At 43.0% G+C, this 21949-nt stretch overlaps 1 protein-coding gene across 15 annotated transcripts in view; it reads right to left on the reverse strand.

Moving 5' to 3' along the window:
- Positions 1 to 21949, reverse strand: part of dab2ipb (DAB2 interacting protein b) — a 174523-nt gene that overhangs the window by 21563 nt on the left and 131011 nt on the right. For all 15 annotated transcript variants that reach the window (XM_030435603.1, XM_030435599.1, XM_030435605.1 and 12 more), the window contains 3 exons: positions 16678 to 16831; positions 14443 to 14541; positions 11199 to 11753 (listed from right to left, as the gene is read on the reverse strand). In XM_030435603.1, coding sequence (XP_030291463.1) covers positions 11199 to 11753; positions 14443 to 14541; positions 16678 to 16831 — 808 coding nt within the window. The remainder of the gene's footprint in view (positions 1 to 11198; positions 11754 to 14442; positions 14542 to 16677; positions 16832 to 21949) is intronic.

Consider the following 21949-nt stretch of genomic DNA (forward strand, 5'->3'; position numbering starts at 1 on the left):
ACCCTGAACGAGTTCCGAGCTTCAGAGGCTGAGATTCAGAGAGATGGTGCGTGCAACAGCACGAGTGCTTCACCAGTCACAGCTTTATGGGGGAGCGGCGAAATGAAAGCACCCCCTCACATGACGGCTCCTGTTTGCCAGAAGCCACGTGGGGAGGCTTCTGAAGTCAGCTGGAAGAAATTTCCACGGTCTGATGAGACCAAAATTGCATTTCCCCCAGCGTGAAGCATGGTGGTAGCAGCATCACGACGCCTTCAGAACACTTCTGAGGGTAGAGGGTGAAATGAATTCAGAAATGTACAAGAGGGGATCCTGAGAGAAACCTGATGAAGTGTGCAGGAAACGTGTGACTTCCAGAAAGACAATGACCCCGAGCGTAGATTCATAAAACAATGTTTGTCCTGGAGCGGCTCAAGGCTGTAACAGCTGCCAATGGTGCTCCGTCTGACGCGGCTGAGCCAGAAATGTTCACGGTTGAGATGATGTATTAAAGTTTTATTCACGTTTGCTTAAGTCCTGCTTCACTGTTTGATGCATCATCTCAAGTTTCCCCAGAAGTCACAGCGACAGGGATCAAATGAAAAGCACCACTGACTTGAATACAATTACGTATTCTCTTGGTTTGAATATTGTTGGAAACATTTGAGATGATGTAAGTTCACAACGAAACATAATCCAGTATATAGCGTATAACAGTATATTTACTAGTTTTAAGACATTCAGATGAGGAAATGTTACATATTTAGTCTTTAAATGTACTTTAATTCGACTTTCTACGACAAAACATGAACTGTAAATCATCCTTGTACCCTGTTTTTGAATATATCTCTTAGACTAGGAATTGAATTAATAATTTATATCATTTTACTAGCTACAAAGCTTTTTAAATGTATTTTTCATTTACAAGTCGAGCGTTCTCTGGACATCGGGGGGTTCATGGTTATTATAAATAAGTCATGCAGCAGAGAACAGCACACTCAACACATAGATGCCTGAGGAAACCTGACCTTTTGTGGTGTATGGACACCCATCCCATCATTAGACCAGGACCATTACTTTGGTTTTTTATTTATTTTTTTCCATTCGAAGAAAATGTCATCCCAATTATGATCTTTCCTCTAACCTCTACCCCTCTGTGGCTCTTCTACCTCCATCCCTCTCCTCCTCCTTCCCCTCTGCTTTACCCTCCTTATGCGACCACGGAGGCGAGGCAAGTCCCCGGCCTGATTAGAGAGGACGGTCAGAAGAAATGGAGGAGGAGAGAGACGGAGAGGGGGGAAGGAAACTGAGAGAGACATCAAAAGAGAGTCAGAAAAATAACAGAAAATAATCTGTGCTGGTGGCCTGAAAAAAAAAAAGTTGAAGCCAACCGACTCTGACAATCTCTTACAGTCAGGGAACCAAGTGGCAACTGGTTGGACAGTTGGTTACTATTTAATTTGATTGTTTCAAGTTGTGTTAGTGCAGAATGCTAATGCAGCTGCAGTTTGGGACCAAAACAGTTCAAAGACATGTCAGTCACAGGAGGAAATTCAAACCAGCAAGATAATGAATTTGTTTCTCATGTTAACAAGAATAAAAGCGCACACATGGGGTGCTGTAATAATCAGAATAATGAGTTCCAGACCGGGAACATTTAAGGGGACGCTGCCTCAAGTCGGAACAACAATGTGGGGGCCAAAAAGTAAATGTTTGGTTGATGGAGCTTTATATTAATTCAATATAAAGCAGCTCAACTTTTTGTTCAAGTGTAATTTTTGAAATGGTATGCGGATGCAAACATGCACATAGAGTGATCCTGATTAGTTTTCAATCAGCATTAACTCTGATATCAGGTCAAGTAAAGCAATATTTCAACACATCTTCTCAGCAGCGTCCATGTTGTTGCCATATTGCAACTTAAAAGATCATGAAGTCAGCGAAGTCGGAGGAACGACTCCAGAGATCGGACCTTGAGGAATGCACCATCCATAGTGTTGCTTAGAGTTAAATGCAAATTTCAAATGTCAGCTAACATGTTCACCATGACAGTGCTAGCATGTGTTGCTATCTCTAATAAATCTGATATGTTCTTTTTGTATTTTGACAAATGGTAGGGAAGGGACGGAGGAAAAACCACCAGATGCATTATGATTCATCTTCTGGGGACCATGAATGTCTGTTAGTGAGATCATTCGGTCTACATCGAGGCGGTGGACTGACTGAGGGACTGACAGTGGCTGGCTCACTGCCTTCTCACGCTGGAACTGTCACAACTAAAGCCTAAAGTAAACTGGAATGGATTACGTCCTTCAAATAAGTTTTTCTTTCAAGTCTCGCCAGGTGGTATTAATACCACGGTGGCCAAGACGACGGACAGCATGCTGGGAGCTTTGAAATTATAGCTTTAATAGGTGAGATTTATTTTTCGTTATTAAATTAGTTGAAGTATGATCGGTAGTTTATAGTTTAGGGAAAGTAGTTTACATTTTATTGTTCTGCTTTTATACACCTTTAAAGCCCCTATACTCTGTTTTTATCGGTTTATTTCTGCATTACTTCCTTTCTTTTTTTTTTCTGTAGTCGAGCCTCTCAGCCAAAGAATTTCACACAAGTACCAGAGTCTTCAATCTTGAAGTCTTTGCATACCAACGACTGAGTGTAGGGGTAGAAAATCAATTTGAAAAGCTTTAGACAAAAGGTTGACGGTAATGCCAGCTATATATGTGATTTGTGGTGATATTTCAAACCACCGGTATTGTAAAACTTTGAGCACTAACATCCTAAAAAGAGTCTGGAGCTTTCCCCCCTCTCGTCGTCCCTCAGCTTTTTCTCTAACGCCCTCAATCCTGCAGCCTGTCGCCCCCCTTCCCTCCCCTCTGGTTCAGTGCTAATAAGGAGAAGTAGAGCGCTCTCTGTATCGCTGCCACATCTCATCAGCCGAACCATGCCTCAAAAAAAAACCCCAGAAAAAACTCAACTCACAGAGCACAGAGGAAGGAGGGTGATATGAAGATAGGGTCTGAGTGGAGGGGAGATGGTGCCGCACGGCTGATCAGATCTAATAAATAGTCGGGAACACAGTCCTGCTGAAAAAGATCACAAGCTCCCTCTAGATGGGGTGACTTGCCAGTAAAACTCATAAAGTCCTGTCCATTGCGCCGCTATACACACACACACACACACACAACAATCTAATCTCCGCAGCCCCCCGTGTGTGTGTGTGTGCAGCGCTTACATCTCAATTCGGCAATATTCCACCGCACAGTGTGCAGCCTCAAGTTTTTGAAGCTGATAATATAAATACACAGGCTCCTACTGAAGGGACAACATAATCAAAATCAAAATCATGATCAGGACTCTCACTGTCGCAGACAAAAAAACAGGAGAATGACTTTTCAAAATCACAACCCCTTCCGATTGCTGTGCAAAGCTACAGAATTGAGTCTGGGAAAGAAAAAGAAAAGAAAAGCAAAATGAAAAAAGGGGTAACACTATGCTTTGCACCCCCTCAGATGGGTGTTTTGTGTTTCTATGGCAATATAAAGCAGGAAAACACAAGCGTGAGTGCAATAAAAAGCCTTAAAAGGGCAATACTGGAGCGGGAAACAGACAAGAGGTAAAGTAACAGAACATTTTCCTCTGAATTCAGCCTCTTTAAATCTGTCGGCGCCGGGAGAATTTGAGGATGACTCAAGTAGGTTCAAATATCACCGGTGGATCACTTTACCCAGCTGCGTTCTGCGTGATGTGAATGGGAGTCAACGCACTTAATGTGAAGGTAAATGTCAAAAAAGCCGGCAGAATGGCAAAACAATGACGACTTTGTGCGATGTCAAACTAAAACTATATAGAAATATATTCATACCAGCACTTTGTTTCCTTTTCAGGGTGTCGGAACCAGTATTCTAATGCAGGATTTTTTTTTATTTCTTCTATTCCAACAGCATCCGACAAAGTATGAATAAAGATTTTCATTTTTGGATGAATGCTTGTTCGTTGTTTGTCGATTGTTCTTTTTATCTGGTGAATAGCTATAGCGCACCATTACTGGAGGAGTCATGGACTGTGGAACTAATGGGATTCATTAGAAAACAAAAATGGAAATTACCTGTTGATGTTTTCAAGTATTGATATTCAGGTGAGCGTGTGTATAAAAACAATGCAGCAAATACACGACTTTAGGCCTTGGAAAATGACAAATTTGGGCTGGGTAATTGGGAGTATTGTTAGAGAGTGGAGAGACAAAAAACAGCTGAATGTGAGGGGGAAATAGAAACGCTTTAACGTTAACAATTTGACTGATCGATGAGCCTGGTTTTCCAGCCTGGGGCAAGGGCTGAGGAGAGACTCAAGGGGGTAGAAAGCAGGAACCACTCCCGCCACTCCATCCTTCGCTCTCCTCGTCTTTCCATCTCTTTCTGCCTCCCCCCTGATCTCCCTCCCATGAGACTGCTGGCTAGTATTACAGCGCTGTAGCCCGCAGCTCTTCCTGTGAGGGTCACATTGAGGTTGACGGAGAGGACCGGCGGGCCGAATGCAAATGGAAGTGGTTCCTCCCGCAGGCACAGAGGCTTATCATTCAACGCGACAACAGGAAAGGCTGCAGTCCTCCTGATTTAGCTGCTAGTGCACATGATCATTACCAGGATAGGTTTGACTGGAGGGGGTCTTACACCAAGTGTCATCAGCATCCAAACATCATGTTTTCTGACTTTATATTCCCCGAGTGTGTGTGTGTGTGTGTGTGTGTGTGTGTGTGTGTTCAAGTCCCTGTTGTGTTTCTATGAAGTGTTAAGTGCAGTCCACAGAGCCCTCTTGTGCATATTTGATTATTAAATCTTGCCAACTTTTATGTGACATTTAGTCTCATATTAGGTCATAAAATCTTATTTAAAAAAACCCTCGCAGTGGGGATGACATACTTCACATCTTTTCTTCTCCAGTTTTGCTTCCAGGGTTTATAGTTTTTTTTAAGACAAATGTAAAACAGAATACAATATGAAAAAAAGTGACATTATCTCGCCTTAAACTTATAATTATGTTTCACAGACCTCTGTGAGGCTGCACAGGCACAGCAGCACTTTGAGTTAAATGTTAATGCCATGTGTGTGCTGACATGTTCTTAAATGACAGTCCTAACATGCTCATGTTCACCATGTTAGCATGCTAACATATGCTATGAAACCAGAGAAACATTTCGTTCCTTTGTTTGGTTTGTTTTTTGATTGCATTTTTAACCCATGATGCTTTTAAATGATGTTAAAGGTCTATTGTGTAGTATTGAGGAGGATACACTGGCAGAAATGTAATTTAATATTCATAATTGTGTTTTCATCACATTTATTTCATCATCTGAAAGTAAAAAAATTACATTTATGCTAAATTGTGAATACATGGATCCTCTTCCACTGAGACTGCTATTTTACACAGTCGTGTTTCTTCAGTAGACTCAATGACTGAAGCCACTAAATCCTACATACTGGACCTTTAAATCATTAAATACATTGATACATGTCATACAAAGCAGATATGAATGCCTGTACCAAATTTAACAGAAAGCTGTGGAGACATTTTCCTAAAAAACAATGATGTCGTCCTCAAGAAGGTTTCCTAGAAGGAAATTCTGGTGATCACCAAAGTCAGAAGAATTCATCATCTTGGGAAGATGAACAGCTGTACTATGACAATGACAATGGTGGACCAACAATTCCATCTACTGAGCCACGCAACTAGTGTGGTCAGAGTGGTAGATTTTGCATGAAGAGACAAAAAATAAACTGTGCAACTATCAAGTTTTCCGAGCTTATACAACACTAATCTCTCGGTGACAGCAGGTGCTGCACATGGCGTGAGTCATGAATGGAGGCAGATGTTTTGCTGATATTGTCTCCTCCAGGCAACGGGAAGCGCGGACAATCAAAAGTCACCGGGCACGAAGCTGTGATGGGAAAGCTCGCCAAGGCCCAGCATGTTGCCAAGGATATGGAACAATAAAGGGAACCGGCTCTTCTTCACAAACGCTATTTTACTCAGGTGAACAGCGTATTGATTCATTATTCTGTGTACTTCAATCTGTTGATTTCCCTACTGTTTCTGCACTTTATTTGCATGCCTCGCTGTGCACATGACCTTTAGACATATCAAACTAAATGCATGTTAATCAAGTGCGTAGAAATGAAGTGACAGAATAGTAAGACAGTGAGAGGAGAGACGGGGAGGGAGTGAGACAGAGTCTGTGTAATCTGAGCGCCAACAGAGACGTCGGGAGGCTTCCAGATCGATGTGGTGAGCGTCGCTGATGTTTCTCTGCTGCTGTTTGGCTCCACAGTCGGCTGCCGCGTTGCTGCGAGCTGAAACTACATCTCTCTAAACGCTCTTGCTCTTTCCTTTCTTTTTTCTTCTCCACTCGTCGGTGCTTTCATCTTTCTCTTTGCCACTCTGCTTGGATCTTTTCAACTCTTCTCCATCACTGCCAGGATATACAGTCAATACAAGAATGATGCTGGAATTATTAAACAGTCGGAGCATACGATGCACTGCCTTTGTAGTGCAAATGTTACAGGAGAGATTATAAGGAGAGGAAGTGTATTGATGCTCTTGCTGTTTATTTCCTGTTCTGTCTGGAGCCTTATCAAACAGTAGATCTGTGACTCCATGATTAGCTAACATCTCCTGTTCACAACGTTCCCCTTTTTCTCCTCCTACAGATGCCTGTCTCCTCCGACAACCCATCTCAGCTCGTCGTAAGAGAATTCACCTCTCATACAGTAAAAAGATAAGATTAAAGCTATTAAAGAGTCCCCAGGCGAGGCAGAGCCACATCTGGAAGCAAAGATTAGAGAAGCAGCTTTAATAAATAATTACAAGTTATTGTCAAAATCAAAAGCAGTACCCACGACTTGACTGTTAACGGGGGAGGGTATTGACAAGTGGCTAGCACGCTACCATCGTCCTTCTCTGGGGGAAATCAGATGAATTCAAAGCCCAGAGGAATAGAGAACTACCAGAGCCCTTCATGTCACGTTAGTAAATCATTTGTCACACCATATTATGTACAAACGGAAAACTGTGCCTGTGTAACACAGCTGCGGCGATGAGCATCACTGCCCACTGATGACAGTGCTGAATGCATTAATAAGATGCTCGTGCCTGACATAACCGGAACCGCGCTCCGACAGTTCACCGCGGACAATGAAGAGGTGGAGAGACTCGCACATTTTTCGCCCTCTTAAGCAGGGCTGTTAGTTTACCTCCAGGAGCATTTACATAAAAACGTAATGGCATAATAACCGGAGCACCACCCCTCCTCCGGCCAGTTATCATAAGGATAAATCCTCCTTATCGTCACTTCCAACAGTCGGGCGCGGCTGAGCGCAGCGGCAACAAAATTAGAACATCATCTTCCCGAGGGCCGAGGCGTCGACAAGACAAGATCAATAACGCAGAGGATTCATGCCAGGAGTGGATATTTTCAGATGAGAGGAAGCTCAACTTCTCCAGGCAAACACAGAGGAGGGATTGTTATTTTTTGCCGTGGAGCTTCCAGTGGTGCTATTTGGGTGTATGGATGTAACGGTGCAGCCCACAGGGGAGGCCTCGGACTGCTGTCGTGACCTCACCGCATGAGAAACTCAGCAATGTTTTCGAGTGGAATTCTTCAAAAGGAGACTTACATGCTTTGAAATCTTGCCATTTAGTGTTATGTACAAAGCACTAACAATGCTCCTGATTAAAATAAAAAAGGTGATAAAATAAGGTGATAATCAACTGCAAGATTGAGGTATGATCATGATTGTGTCTGAAACGTTTGGAAAAGATGCTTTAGTTTTGCTTTTGTATCTTAAACCTAGTGCAAGTGTTTCCTAGAGAATAGAGAATATGCAATTAATAAGGGTATTAAGAAGCTGGACTTACTTTTTTTCTGAAATAGTATCGTTAATCATCACAGCTCTGATGTTCAGTCAGTAATTTACTACTTCTTCTAAAGTAAAATTAGTTAACATAAAAAGTAGACCATCTATTCATTCATTAATGCTTCACCCCACAGCTTGGACCTAAACATCAACCTAAAATGTCTGCAGGGCTCCTTCCACATGCATTAAACTGAATAAATGACCTGCAACCACCTGCTACTGTGATCATACGTAGGAGTGTGTGCACGGAGTCGGCATCTGTGCAGCGATGCAGGGCGTGGCCCGCCGTGCTCACCAATGCATCCAGACATCAATACAGCATCAGTAATGACATCTCTCCAGAGAGCTTTGGCCTCGAGACGCAATGAAGCGCGAACGCGAGATGAAGGAAGACAAAGACGGAAAAGTAGGAAGAGAACAAGGGAGAGAGAGGCAGCGAGTGTGCACCGGAGCAGAATATTCGGGGTGTAATTATTCGGCGACGTGTGATGAAATGACACGGGGAGAAACAGACGTGTAGAGGTGTTGCATACTGATGCCCCGTTACAACCTGCAGCCTGCGTCTCGTAACAATAGCCAGCTGCAATTAGAAGCCGTTTCCCACCTGTGCCGGCTGATTAAACGCGACGCACGTCAGCGCGACTTCAACGCTACAAAGAGTTAGCGGTGCATCGGCAAAAAGGGAAACGTTCACCTCCCGTTCACCTCTGCTGGGTGTAACAGAGGGTGACTCCCTTATGCATAAGCAACATCTCTCTCTCTATCTCTGTGCGTTTGAACTGTAGAGATCTACTGTGGTGCTGACAGAATTAGACACTGACTCATGGATTTTGTCTTGAGCCTGGATAGTTGGACACAATAATACCAAGAGAGAGGGAGAGGAAACAACCTAAGGCTCGATTAAACATTTGCAAAAAAACAATGAAACCAGGCTTACAGGATTTTCCAGAGTTGATCTAAATCGCTCGATTCCTAAATATAACTCGCCATGTTAGCAAAGGCCGCACCCACGTTGGCAGCACATGAAAAATGTACTTCACATTGGATTGGAAATGGAAAAAAAAAACACGCGACGTTGGCCAAGATATGAGTGTATATGAAGCATCTACGCAGCAGCGGAGGATATCCTAATTAGGCCTGGGGAATATTTTATGAGAAGTGGTTAGTCGGTGTTTGCCGTGACAGAAGTGCTCCATCCATCTAGGCTAGAGGAAAAACATGCACTGGAGTATGTGTGTGTGTTAAGTGTGTGCATGTGTGTGTTGCCTAAATATGTCAGATCACATCACAATGTTTCGGAATGATGAAAGTCTTCACAAAAAAGGGAAGCTGTGGTCGAAAACAGCACTGACGCTGACGTTTGTTGGCATATTGCGTTAATTCTTCCATTTACGTCAATCTCAAAGCTTCTGTTTGACTATTTATGTCCTGACAAAGTTGCAATTACAATCTTTTATCTTGAAAATGATTTAAGAGTCTCTCTGTAATGATCAGCAACCTTGAAAATAGCATCTCCGACACCGTTTTTACAAGCAGCACATCCACAGCTGGCAGGAAACCAGTCGGGGAAGAAGACCGAGGGGTGAGAGAGAAGTAAAACTTTTAGTGCTTTGCTCGGAAGGTGGGGATTAATTGAAAGTAATTAAGGATGTGTCTGTCTCTCCGGGGACCAGTAGATGCCTTCTCTCCCATCAATCAGCAGCTATCAGTCCCTAAACCACAGACTGGCGGTACAGTGCGGATAGACATCACTTCTTAAGCGCTGATCATTCATCATCCCGCTGAGCCGTGATAAAGTCAAAGAAAGTTTCAAAGCTCCGCTGATGAGATACTGTCAGGAAAACTAAACTGAGGCAGAAGTTGTCTCTGGCAACTGATGAGGCAGAAAAAAAAAAGACGAAGGAGAAGTTTGTCTGCAGTGAAGAAAGCAGCCTGAAGCAGAACTCCTCGAAGAGCAGACAGTTATTTTAGACATGAGAGACGCATCAAGACGCCTGTTTCTATAATAAAAAAATGTTTTCTCAAATAATTACAGCCGCTAAGAAGGTCAGGTTTTCACCCCTGCCAGTTTGTTTGTCAGCAGATTTACAGAAAAAACTCTTGGATGGTTTTCTATGAATGTGGATGGAGGATGGGTCTCGGCCCACAAGAGACACCATTAAGGTTTTGGTGGCGGATGAAGCAACTTTTTCAAGACAGGGGGAGCGCCGCAGTGGTCCAGGGTTCGAGTCTGACCTGTGTTACCCCCCTGTGTCTCTCTCATCCCATTTCCTGTCTTCTCTCTGCTGTCCCGTCTAATAAAGCCACAAAAAAGACCCCGAAACAACAAACAACAAATGTCAGGAGAGAGGGCATTTTTAGACATTTTTGTTTCTATCTCAGGGAATACTGCATGGATCTTAATGTAACAAACCTGGTGTATTTTGGTGGCTGGTATCTGTGAGTAAGTATAAAACTGGTCTGATCAGAGGTATGAATTCTACTGAGTGCCATTCTAGTTAGTTAATAGTGTGGTTTATAAAATATGAAAAAAAGAAAGACTTTAAAATGCCAAGGACAGAATTTGGCATCTTTGAATGTTTATTTAGTCCGACTGACAGACAAAAAGCCAAAGATTCAATTAAAATTTTAAATAAAAGAGAGAAAAGTGCCACATTTTCACATTTGACAGGCAGGAAACTGTGAAAGTTTGCTGGTTTATCTACTTCTCAGCATCTTTCCATCCTCTTTTCATCATCAGCCAATACGATGGCTCTCCCCCTCGTATGTCATGGTGCAGGGTCAAAATGCCAACGTTTGTTTCGAAGACAAACCCTGTACTGTCAGATAAACTAAAATACAGCTGTTACGGATGAGTGGGAGACTCTCTTAGTCCAACGGCCTGCTGTCATGGGAGACTTAGCTCCTACTGTGGTGGATTAATCTCCGCGTGCTTGCGGTTCTGCAGACAGCGGAGGATATATTGTGCTTCTTTCCTGCATCGGTATGCTGTGAAGCGCTGCAGGGGATACATGTAGGGGATTAGCTCAAGTTAAAAATGCAATACAGGCTGGTACGGCGGGAGGAAATCACCTGTCTGTCTGGTCTTTGTCTGCTCTGTGTTACAGCAGCAGGGGGTCAATAGTTCACGAGATGAGCCGGCAGCGGCCGAACAGTTAACCTATGTGTGCTTCATAATGGCTTGTCGGGACCTCGTGGCGAGATAATGGACTGATATTCTGGTTTTGTTATCCATTATCTCCTCGTGGAGAGTGCAAATGAAGGGAGGAAAAAAAAGAGATAAATCATGTTGCAGGTACTAACCTTGGCCTTGCCGGTGCTCTGTAGGATGTGGACCAGCGCACACGCCATCTCCTCTTTGTTCTTGACGCTGATCCCGGGCTCGAGCACCGAGCATAGCAGCATGTAGTTATTGGTGGTGTACTCTGCAAACTCTTTGTACATCTCCATGGGAAGGATGTTCATACTCTGATAGCGCGCTTTGATTCTGATCATGGGCCCGGACGTCTTGCCCTTGGTGGGGTTGGGCGTGCTGACTGGATACCACTTCTCCATGAACTGTCGTCCGGTAACGGCAGCGACGGGGATGTTGACGAGTCCGATGTAATTGTTTTTATCTTTCTTTTTCTTCTTGTCCGTGTCTTTGTAAAGGTGGGCCGTGATGCTCTTGACAGCAGGCAGGTTATTGAACTCAAAGTGCTCTCCCCAGAACACATTGTCAGTCTTGAGTTTACAGGTGGTGCGGGCGTAGAGTGAGTCATCCAGACAGAGCTCGCAGAAGTATTTCTTTTTGGCCGGCAGGTCCTTAGCCTCGATGATCCACAGCTTCAGCATGTTCTCCACCCGCCGACTGTTGTCCTTGAGACAAGATAAGATGATAGGAGGTGGTTTAGTGAGGGCCTTCGAAACTATTTCTGACAACAACATCACCACTGGAAACTTTTGGAAAAAAATAAATGTTCAAATTGATATTTTTAGTGGGAGGACATGCACTGGATGAAAGCAAGCAACCTAAAACAAATCCAATAAACTAATCTTCTCGATTGATCACTACATGCATGAATGATCCAGGAACAGTCAAATGACAGTCAAATCTGCCTCCAACCACGATTGGTAAAGCCTCTCCTTTGTATATGGCGAAAACATTTCAGACAGCGCTTCAATTATTTCATAGAGGCAATTTAAAATCCTTTTCTCTCCTGCGTCCGCAGTCTTTAAAAAGGCAAAAGAATCTCACTCCTACTTATTTCACAGAGTGCTCACCCATTCTTATGTCATCAATTGATTTTGCCAGGAGAGGGGCATATTTTTGGCCCATTATTCAGATTGCCTTGAAAACTACCACTGAAGATGATGAGAAGAAAAGAGGAGCTAATAATTACATTATTATAGAGAAATCCTGGAGTCTCTCATCATCATGAGGACGTTTGAAATACTAGTAGCTCCGCTTAAGAATGTTAAAACAGCGTCCTGATGCTTTTCACATGCAACAAAATTGTGTACATTTATTTTATGTTTTTGGGGCTCTCCTAATTCTCAAATTCATCTTAATATGACGTGTCTCTGAGCTCTGGAAAACATCTTATCTTATCTTTGTGTATCTGCATTAGGAAGGTTATAAAGACTAATCTGTTGAACATTAGGAGACGTGTGGGTCAAAAGACCGGTGAGGATTGAAAATGACTAAATGTATTTTATATTTCTTTTGTTATTCTCTATTTTTACAATATGGGAATCTAGTTCTAGGGGGAGAGATGAGCATACACGCCTCGCCACAGCTCTCATCGATTTCGATTTAAAACTTATGAAAACTTATGAAAATGCCGGCCTCAAAAAAGGGAAACAAGCAGCAGAGTGATCCTGTGGAAGAAGGGCCTTCTTCAGCTGGATCACTCTGGGCCAGGTGGGGTCGCAGCCTAACCTGAGGGAGACGACGTATCCGACCTGAATGAAAATGTCATGTTAACCGCAATAGCATCTCTACGCTCCAAGTTATATATGATGACTGACATTTGTGACAAGATAGATGAGAGGATTGCGGACATTGCGAGTATCAAGCTGAGTCACAGGCCGAGAAACTGAATGGACTGGAGCAGTCTGCATAACGCAAAACAGACAGTGTTGCGGATTTGGAAGCGCAGGTGAAACATCCCACTGGACGGTAAATGCCTGGACCTGGACGGACATTCAAAGTGGCAAAATCTGAGGATCAAGGGTCTGATAGAGGGGACAGAGTATGGTCAGATCCCCAGGGAATTTGCGGCGGGCTTATTAAAAAAGTTGCAGTAGAAACCAAAGATCGACCGTGCCCATAGATCGCTCAGGAAACGTCAAGGAGATGACGAACCCCCCAACGGCATCTGATCCGCAAGATTCACCATGCTCACATCTTTGATTATATCTTCTGCAAGATCAGAGACCTCCCTCATGAAGTGGCCAAAGCCTGAGCAGCTTTCATCCCCAGAGCTACTGTTTACCAACTCAAAGGAGGCCCTGTCTTATGCTGAGTGCCATTCGGACCAGGGTAGACATGATGGTATGGTAATGCAGTACTACTATACGCCTGGCTATGCCTATCCAAATGTAAACAATATCATAATTTTCAAAAGTTAAAGTTAGAAAGAAATTCAGTACCTGTCTGGTTTTCTAAGAATAAGACGATTTAACTTCCAGAGGTATTTGGTGCATCTTGTCTTTCTTCTGCCAGTTTTAATTTACGACAGACACAATGATGATGATTAAATCGGTGACGGGGCTTTGGGGATCTGCCGCCGGGTGATTGTGAAGATGCTACTTCAACACGAATGTCTAAAAATGGCTTCCAAATATCTGTCCACTGTAGTGGACAACACACATTAGAGGGTAAGTCTGTTCTAGTCTGTGAGTAGCAGCAGAGTCAGGGGTGTTAGCGCTCGCATTTTAAGTGAAATCTGTTTAATCTATTGAGTAGAAACTCCGGAGACTTCCTTATTTGATTCCAAATAATTTCAGTATCTGTTTCCAGTTTCTAAGTTTGCCAAAAAAACATGACACTGCATCTAATCTCTCCAAATCACAGAATAATTAAAAAACGAGACACAAAAATAACACAACCTTGCCAAAAGAGCTAATGGGGAACTTTTTTTTTTTTCTTCCGAAGTTCTAATTAGTGAGTAATTTGCTAAATAATGACAGATGAAGGAGTAATGACGCTGTGAGATAAAGACTATTTTCCTGGCGTGATATGTTAGCTTCTCTCCGTCAGCCACAGCTGTGTTTGTGGGTACAGATGGCATCAGCGCTCGATGAGGATAACGCTTTAGGAGGTTCCTCCGTGCAACCTTTTTGTCCTCTACACTTGCAGGAAGATAACAGCAGGGTGTCGTCATTTAAGATTGCATTTGCGTCTGAGTTACATACAGCTGAAACGGGATGTCAACACCGTAAAACTATACACATACACTCATCGGTGTTGCGAAGCCGTGTGGTTTGGAATTGGGACACAAACTTCTAATTGTTGATTACGGCACACCGTCTCGTCCCACCTACCGCTTGTTTACATTCCTACCTTGTTGGGCTGCACTGCTCGCCTCAGATTCTCCATCCATTTGTCTCTCTCGGCTGATGAACGGCAGGAAAAACATTTGCTTCCTGTGGAGGTGGTGACCTACCGCAGAGAGAGAGAGAGGGAGAGAAGGAGAGAGAGGGATAACAAATGCTTTAATGATGAAAAACTCATGCATAACGGTGACAGGAAGTAAGTGAAACTGACATTTTTACTAAACTTAGTTCATAAATACCACTTTGTCTCTGACAGCACAGAGGCTTATCAGGCACACACACACATCAGTGGACATGTGGGGACTGAAATGACTGAAATGTGTGAATGGACAGAGGTGACAGATGATTGCTCGGCAGCCTGGGTGATAAATGGATGATTAAAAAATGCACAGTGGGACAGAGAGGACCGGAAAAAAATGAACAGAATGATGTAATGAGCAGGATAATAAAGATTAGTGGAGATTTCAGGTCTGGACAGTACACACTGCAGGGTAGAAAGTATTCATTAATTCCTCTCAAAGGCTCCCGAGCCAGCGCTGCAGCTTTGCCAGCACATATCATGCACATGTGAATCTTATGGCAATTACAAGCTTGTTGGAAATTACTTCAGCCCACCGATGATCATAAGGATGTAACCTTTGATACAGAAAAGCTGCGTGTGTCTGAACCTCTAGCTATAATTGGCCATCAGCAGCGAATCAGGATGAGATGTGAAGTGAGAGGAGCCGCTGATTCCAAGCTGTTCATTTACATTTCAACTGTTTGCTTTTTTCTTTTTAATGATTGCGATGGGCTTTTTTTTTTCTTTTTGACAAATCAAGAAAAGAAATCAGGAGAAAAAAATGAAAATTGGAGCTCTACCAAACTCAATATGGTTTGTTGTAGCAACTGGAAACAGCTTCATTGACACAAAGAAATAAAAGGTACAGGAACGGACCTTAAAGATTACAAATGCTTCGTCACTCCAGCTGTTCCCGGGCAGCGTGAGAACACTGTACCTTTTTAAATATTGAAACATTTTTGTTCCTTCTTGTCCGTATCTCTAAAAGAACATTCCTGCACCCCTAGTGACGAAAATGTACCTTTCCCTCTTGGTGGGAAAAAATTTTCCCACTGGAAAGGTACGGAACTGGTACCTAATGAGGTACATCTGGAGCGACATGTCATTCTGTACCTGCATGATGCTACAACATCCCCTTTTAGAGACGAAAACATTTGCGATTATCAATACTTTACATATAAACCCTTTTCAGTACATTTGCCCTAAAGTTCTGACATAATACGAAAGCTTTTAACCATTAAGCTGAAACATAAGGCGTAGCTACAACTGACCTAGAATCTGTCTTCTAGAGCGTAATCTTTAGCATCTGCTCGAGGAACTTTACAGCGGCTGCCGAGCAAACTGAAAACATCAACATGTATCAGCCAAGCTGTTGCCTACACATCCAGCAGACACGGAGCAAAGCTAGTAATAGTTTGCTGTTGTGTCACTTGATTAATATGCTGTGATTTGAATATTCCGTCTTTTTGTAGCTCCGTTTGGATCTCCACCGATTTCTGGCTGTCGTATCTGGCTCTTCGCGTCACACTGATCACTAGCTAGTCGCTAACTTTATCTGTCTGCTGGTTGTAGGTGAGTTTATCAAAGCTTTGTCGCTGGAAATTAAAGCGAGCAGTGAGAACAGATGGAAACATTCAGCTGAGAGAGGCTAACTTGTTTTCCTCGCCTTGAGGGAGAACTCTGGTGCACATAACTGATTACGTCACAACTATGTGATGAAAACGTGCATGTTGAAGTAAACATGTATGTAACGCTGTGATCCCGCCCTCCCGCTGAAGTTACATAACAGGTGATAGAGGGGATGCCTGAATACAAGACACTGTACCATCAAAATGAGATTGAAGCTGTAATTTAAGGTAAAAAGGTTACACAATGTTGCTTTAATCACAGTGATTTGACATTTCTCCGACTAAAATGCATCTTGGGTGCAGCTTGAACATAGAAAATATCTAATTTATGCGCTGTTTTTTTTTTCTACAGATGATTTGGAAGTGCTCCAAATGCCACTTACCAAAAATTGTATATGCAGAATATGACCTTTAGTTATAAAGCCTTGGATACCTGAAATAACTGTCTGTCAAAAGAGGCTTTAATTAAGCACGGGAATGTTTCAAAGACCTGTGGAGACGGAATAATACATACATGTGTGTTCAGGTACTGTATATGTGTGTGCGCCCTCACCTCAAAGCAGTAGTCCTGCCCGAGGATGCTGCTGTGAACAGGCTTGATGACAACCTCGTCCTCCATACTTAAGTCCAGTGCTTCCACAGCGCTACTGGGGCTGAGCAATGACTCATGGGAGCGAGACTCCTTCAGCCTTGGCATCAGATGAGATCTAAGAGTGGAAAAAAGGATGAGAATTGAGTCACGGTGCAGAGTCTTGAGGAGAGGAAGTGAGAGAGTGGGAGCATATGTACCGCGCGTATTAGCGAGTGTTCGTGGTGAGTGTGAAGCGAGAGAGTGTCAGGATGACGAGGAGAGGATGCTCCACTTGCCTCAAAGTCGGCGAGTCCTCAGAGTGACAGGCTTGCACACTATAGCAACACATGTTCATGCACCCACTTCTAAGCTCACTTGCTAATGGATGCTTCGCGACCTCTCATTTACAGCTTCAAACATCGATGAACGGATGAAAACGCACAAAAAGATTTGAGTCAAGCTGCGCTGCAGACTGCTGCAGTGGAACCACTATAAATAGGAGGCAATTCATATCATTGATTATCATTAATGGTCAGACTTAGATCATTTCCGTGATGTGATAATGCTTGGCGGTGATAAACCACTTTGCTATCTGTTTTGTGGAGCTCCATTTTACAAAACAAGCAGCACACAAACTCATAACCCGGTCATCTCTTCTCCATTGCATTATGAGAGGAGCTCAGAGTGCACTTTACAAAGTTCAATACACTGACAAAGCGAGTCCTGAAGCTCTATTCATGGCCATTATTTAGCCAGAGAGTATTAGGAGACGCAGTGAACGGCTCTCCACTGTTTTTTTTGTGTTTGATGTCAACAGGAAAGAGCAAATGTATCTCCATTCAGTGTATTTGTAGGATGATCTCTGCTAAGATTCAACAGCCAGTTATTTTGAGGTCAGCCGTGTTATTCTCCATCATGTCATGAGGTCAAGTCTTTAAGGTTCAGTTTAAACATTCAACAATTAACTTATGAACACAATGTGAAGTAGTAACACTTATGACATGTCAAAGGTGTTCGTGTATTGCATTGCAGAGATATCTACTGAAGTTAGCATGCCAACCAGCTAGCCTTAATCCACCCTGTCTTCTTATAACAGTCCAGATGTGGACTGTTGGTACGAACTTTGGCCAACTATTTAAGCAAGCATCCCCCTCTTCTTTTGTTATTGCCTCATTTGTTTTTCAAAACCTCTGAGTTAGCAACCTAAACACTGAAAATTGTAAGTTACTCTAACACTAACCTAGTCTGTAACAACACATATCTTTCCTCTGCACACACAAATGCCTGAGGCTGGCTATGCAAAAACTCCCCTTAGTTCAACATGAGCAGTTAAGGAAGTGGCGCTGCCCTGAGGGCATTTTCGAACCCTGCACTCCCAGCAGGAAAAGACTTTAGGTGGTGACAAAAAGATGACAAAAACAGAATAAAAACCTTAAAAAACAGTTAACGTGTGCTGCTTTCCAGTGCTGGCGACATCTCCTCGTGAGCACTGGGATGAAGTTTGATGCTGAACTCACAACGTCTCTTCTAGACTAAACAAACAGCTAGTTGTATACCTTTAGTGACTGTGTTAATAGCTCTGCTAAGTTAGTAACTTTCTTGGAATTAAAAAGAAGCTAAATTAACAACTTTCTGGTGATATCCTGCCCCCGATTTGTTTGGAGTATGAATTTATCAGGTGGCCAGTTCTTACATACAGCAAATTCAAGTTCAATATAAAGAGTCGGACGCCCTGGGTGCTTCTGTGTTTCTAGGAACCATCAGCCCAACTCCGTGTCCCAGTCAGCCTCACAGTGCTAAGAGGATGAAAAGCTAAACACACTAGCGAGGGATGTACGCAGCGACAGGCGGGCTGCACAAACATTGGCCCCTGACACTCAGACACTGGCAGGACGAGGAAGACAGAGGGTCAATTGCTAGTGTAATGAGTGAGAGTATTCTGTTAATAGTGCCCTCTATGGACGGCTTACAAACTAATCCCATGTATGTGAGTAAGCCTGTGTGTGTGTGTGTACTGTACATCCCTTCTGTGGACTGAAAGAAGAGCATTCCAGGAAAAATGCAGCACCCGTAATGACAGATTAGCAACCGCATGCAGCCCTTTATACAGCCAGCCAGCTTTGTTGTCAAATCCACTGTCCGATGTGGAGTGGATAATGATCGGGACTCGCTCTCCTTGTGATCTCGCACATGCATACAAGGCACATTTCATCCTCTTAAACAAAAAGGGGAAGAAAAATAACATGTGTGAAGAGCTCAAGGATTGCTTTGCATACGAGAATCCAGTTTGAGGAGCTTCTAGCCTTTTCCAAAGCACAGCTGCAGGGGAAGTGTGTTTGCACCTAGCTCTGCTTTGTGATTGGCTGACTGGGTACCGGGCAGAACAGAGAGCGAGTCAAGGAAGCGGAGAGGAGGGGATACAGGGGTTTTCTAGTGGGACGTGGTGTCAGACACAGGAGGGGGATAGGGAACTTATTCACAGTCCCCAAAAACCTGCATGGTGCCTCAGAAACGGACCTGGAAACGCTCCAAATACTATCAAACCGGTAGTGAACACATTCCTAATAATTAGTCACAACTAATACGAAGCATGTCAGTGTTTTTCCTGTGAAAATGTACTGAAACATGCAGCCAGAGCAGCCTGCCAAAAGCAAGATCCCGAGGAGTAATATTCTGCATGTTGTGAAGAGAAATAGCTGCAGAGGGAGGGATGCATCTATTCTTCTTCTATTATGATTTTCTTTTTCTCTCAGCATATCATATTAGAACATTAGTGTCAGTGGAGATGGTGGGAGACTGTGTAAGAATTGATGAATAATAATGCTGCCTGTCATCTGTATGCCACTGTATTAAATTGTACTGTAACGTGTAATTTACAGCCTATTGTCGGCCACTTTGTAACAATGACGGAGAAAAGACTGTCTGGCGTGTGAAATCCGCTCATAACTTCTGTATCGCACCGTTCATGTCAGCCCCTGCAAATAATAACTGGTATTAAAAGCCCGCTGTCCTCATCTCATCCCTCTCCCTTCCCCCAACGTTGTCTATTCTCAGCAAAACGTCCTTCTTTGTCCTTGACAATCCTCCGTTACCCTGCCTCCATTCCTCTCCCGTCTCTGTCCTTCTCTTGTTCTGTGTTTACCTCAGGTGGCAGTGGGATGGTTTATGTTGGGACGACTCTTTGGTACAAATCTTTCCCCTCCCGGTCTCTTCTTCTTTCACTGTTCTGTTTATCTCTCCCTCCTCCTTCCCCTCTCTTGGCCACCAATCAGTCTAGCCCTCGTCGTCCTCTGGGCTTCATTCGGGGCCACCTAAATATTTCAGACACTGTGTGGAAGTCACACAAGCTGGTAGTTGTGATAGTTCGCTAACTTCCAGTGACTCCTACACACAGGCAGGGGCGATGTAAAGCCCTGAAGTAAAAGTACATAATCGAAAAGGTCATGCCGTATAGAACAGCCTTTTGCAAAGATCTTGTCAGAATTACAGGGGATGTTGTGATCCATACTGAATCTAAAATACCTTATAAAATATGGATAAAAAGACACACAGATTTGTATTTCTGTATGAAAATAACTTCCATTAGAACGGTGGACAAGTTTCAAGGGAAGTTTGGCAAAGTAATATGTGAATCAGTGCATGTGACGCGACAGAAACACATAATTAATGGAGCACCGGCAGCTCCAACATCCATTTGTGTATTTTTTTAATGAATGAATGTGTCTCTTGTGATTATCCTGAACCCTGTGGTGGTTTTCACCAAGTGGCATACTTCGAAAGAGGAGGGGTGAAATTAAATGAAGTCCCCACGTCCGACACTCAAGCCTGGGAAATTGCAAATCCGTTATTGTTTTTTTGTTTTTTTTTTTGTTTGACATAGAGGTGAAATCAAAAAACATGTTTCCATCTTCACTTTCTTCATCAGTATGCTACGATTCCAGCTCAGCCAGATGTACCGACTTTGTTTGCCTTGTTTTTTGGCAGTTACCCTGAGATGTCTAATGCACAAGCTGAAATAACAACAGCAGCTTCAAGTCTTAAAATTGAGGAAGAATGACATCAAAAACACTGATGCAACGCAGTTATTTCTGGCGCAGTCTGCAGGTGATAAGACACTACATTTTAAGCTTTTTCTCACGATCATGTTGAACCAAAATTATGACTTGGATAACATTCAAATGTTGCAGGTTAGTATAAAGGTATGTATTATTTAAGTGGGCCCCTGCAGAGGTAGGTTGCATCGACAAATAATCAATAATCACCTGTTTATAATGTCCTTGTACTGATAAGATAACTGATCATTTCTCATTTTTATATTTTATATTCCTCATTTTCTTTTTCGTCTGTGTTTCTTTCTTCTTGTCAGTGTTTTTTTTTGTGGATTGCAAACAGACTTTCAAGGTGCAATCAGTCATCTCATGTACGTGGGTTTGGAAGTGCTGCGCTTTTTAAGTCAATAAAAGCAATCTGGTTTTATATTACTGGCTTGATTTATTGGCTGGAGTTTCACCAACAACGATAAATAGCAGGTTTCATAAATTTACCAATACTAGACTGATGATTTATGGGTCTGAAATACGTCACGCATAAATAATAATGGATGAATAAATGGATTAATGAAGCAGGTGGCCGTGACAATTATGTAATGACTTCTACAGTCTAAGACTTTTTGACTTTCTGCAGCTAGTGTTGCCGAGTTATCTCTTACATTTAGATAGTTATCATCTTGAACACCCAGCTGGCTGGCAGTGTACAGTTACTATTTCGGAATTCGTGCCATCAGGCCAAACTCCTATCAGCACAGTCTGAGATCTGGGTGCGCCGTGTAAGGATAAGGTTCAATAGAAACTCAGTTAGGAGTAAGTACCTGAGAGAGCGGAGTAGAGTAATGGATTCGGAGTGTGTCTGGGCTGCGCTTTGTCTCTGCATCCTGTAAAGAGAGTTCATCTGATAGCCTGTCTGGGATCTGATATAGTCTGAAACCTCGGGCCCATACAGGCGTCAGTGCACTTAAGACTTCTAACACACTGACTTGTTGGCTAGCTGGCTGCACCACGAGAGAGTGTGTTTATACTGATAGCACAAGATTGGCTCAATTAATGCACTCCAAATAACAGCGCTTTGAAAGTCGACTTCCTACTGGGTGGCTACAAGATTGTGCATTGTTTCACTGTGATCACATGTGCCACGACAACAACAGCAGCACGTTATAGCACATGTGAAGTGATGTTAGTCAGGGACATAAGACCCTGTT

Source organism: Sparus aurata, chromosome 12 (genome assembly GCF_900880675.1).
Source record: "Sparus aurata chromosome 12, fSpaAur1.1, whole genome shotgun sequence".
Classification (NCBI taxonomy): domain Eukaryota; kingdom Metazoa; phylum Chordata; class Actinopteri; order Spariformes; family Sparidae; genus Sparus; species Sparus aurata.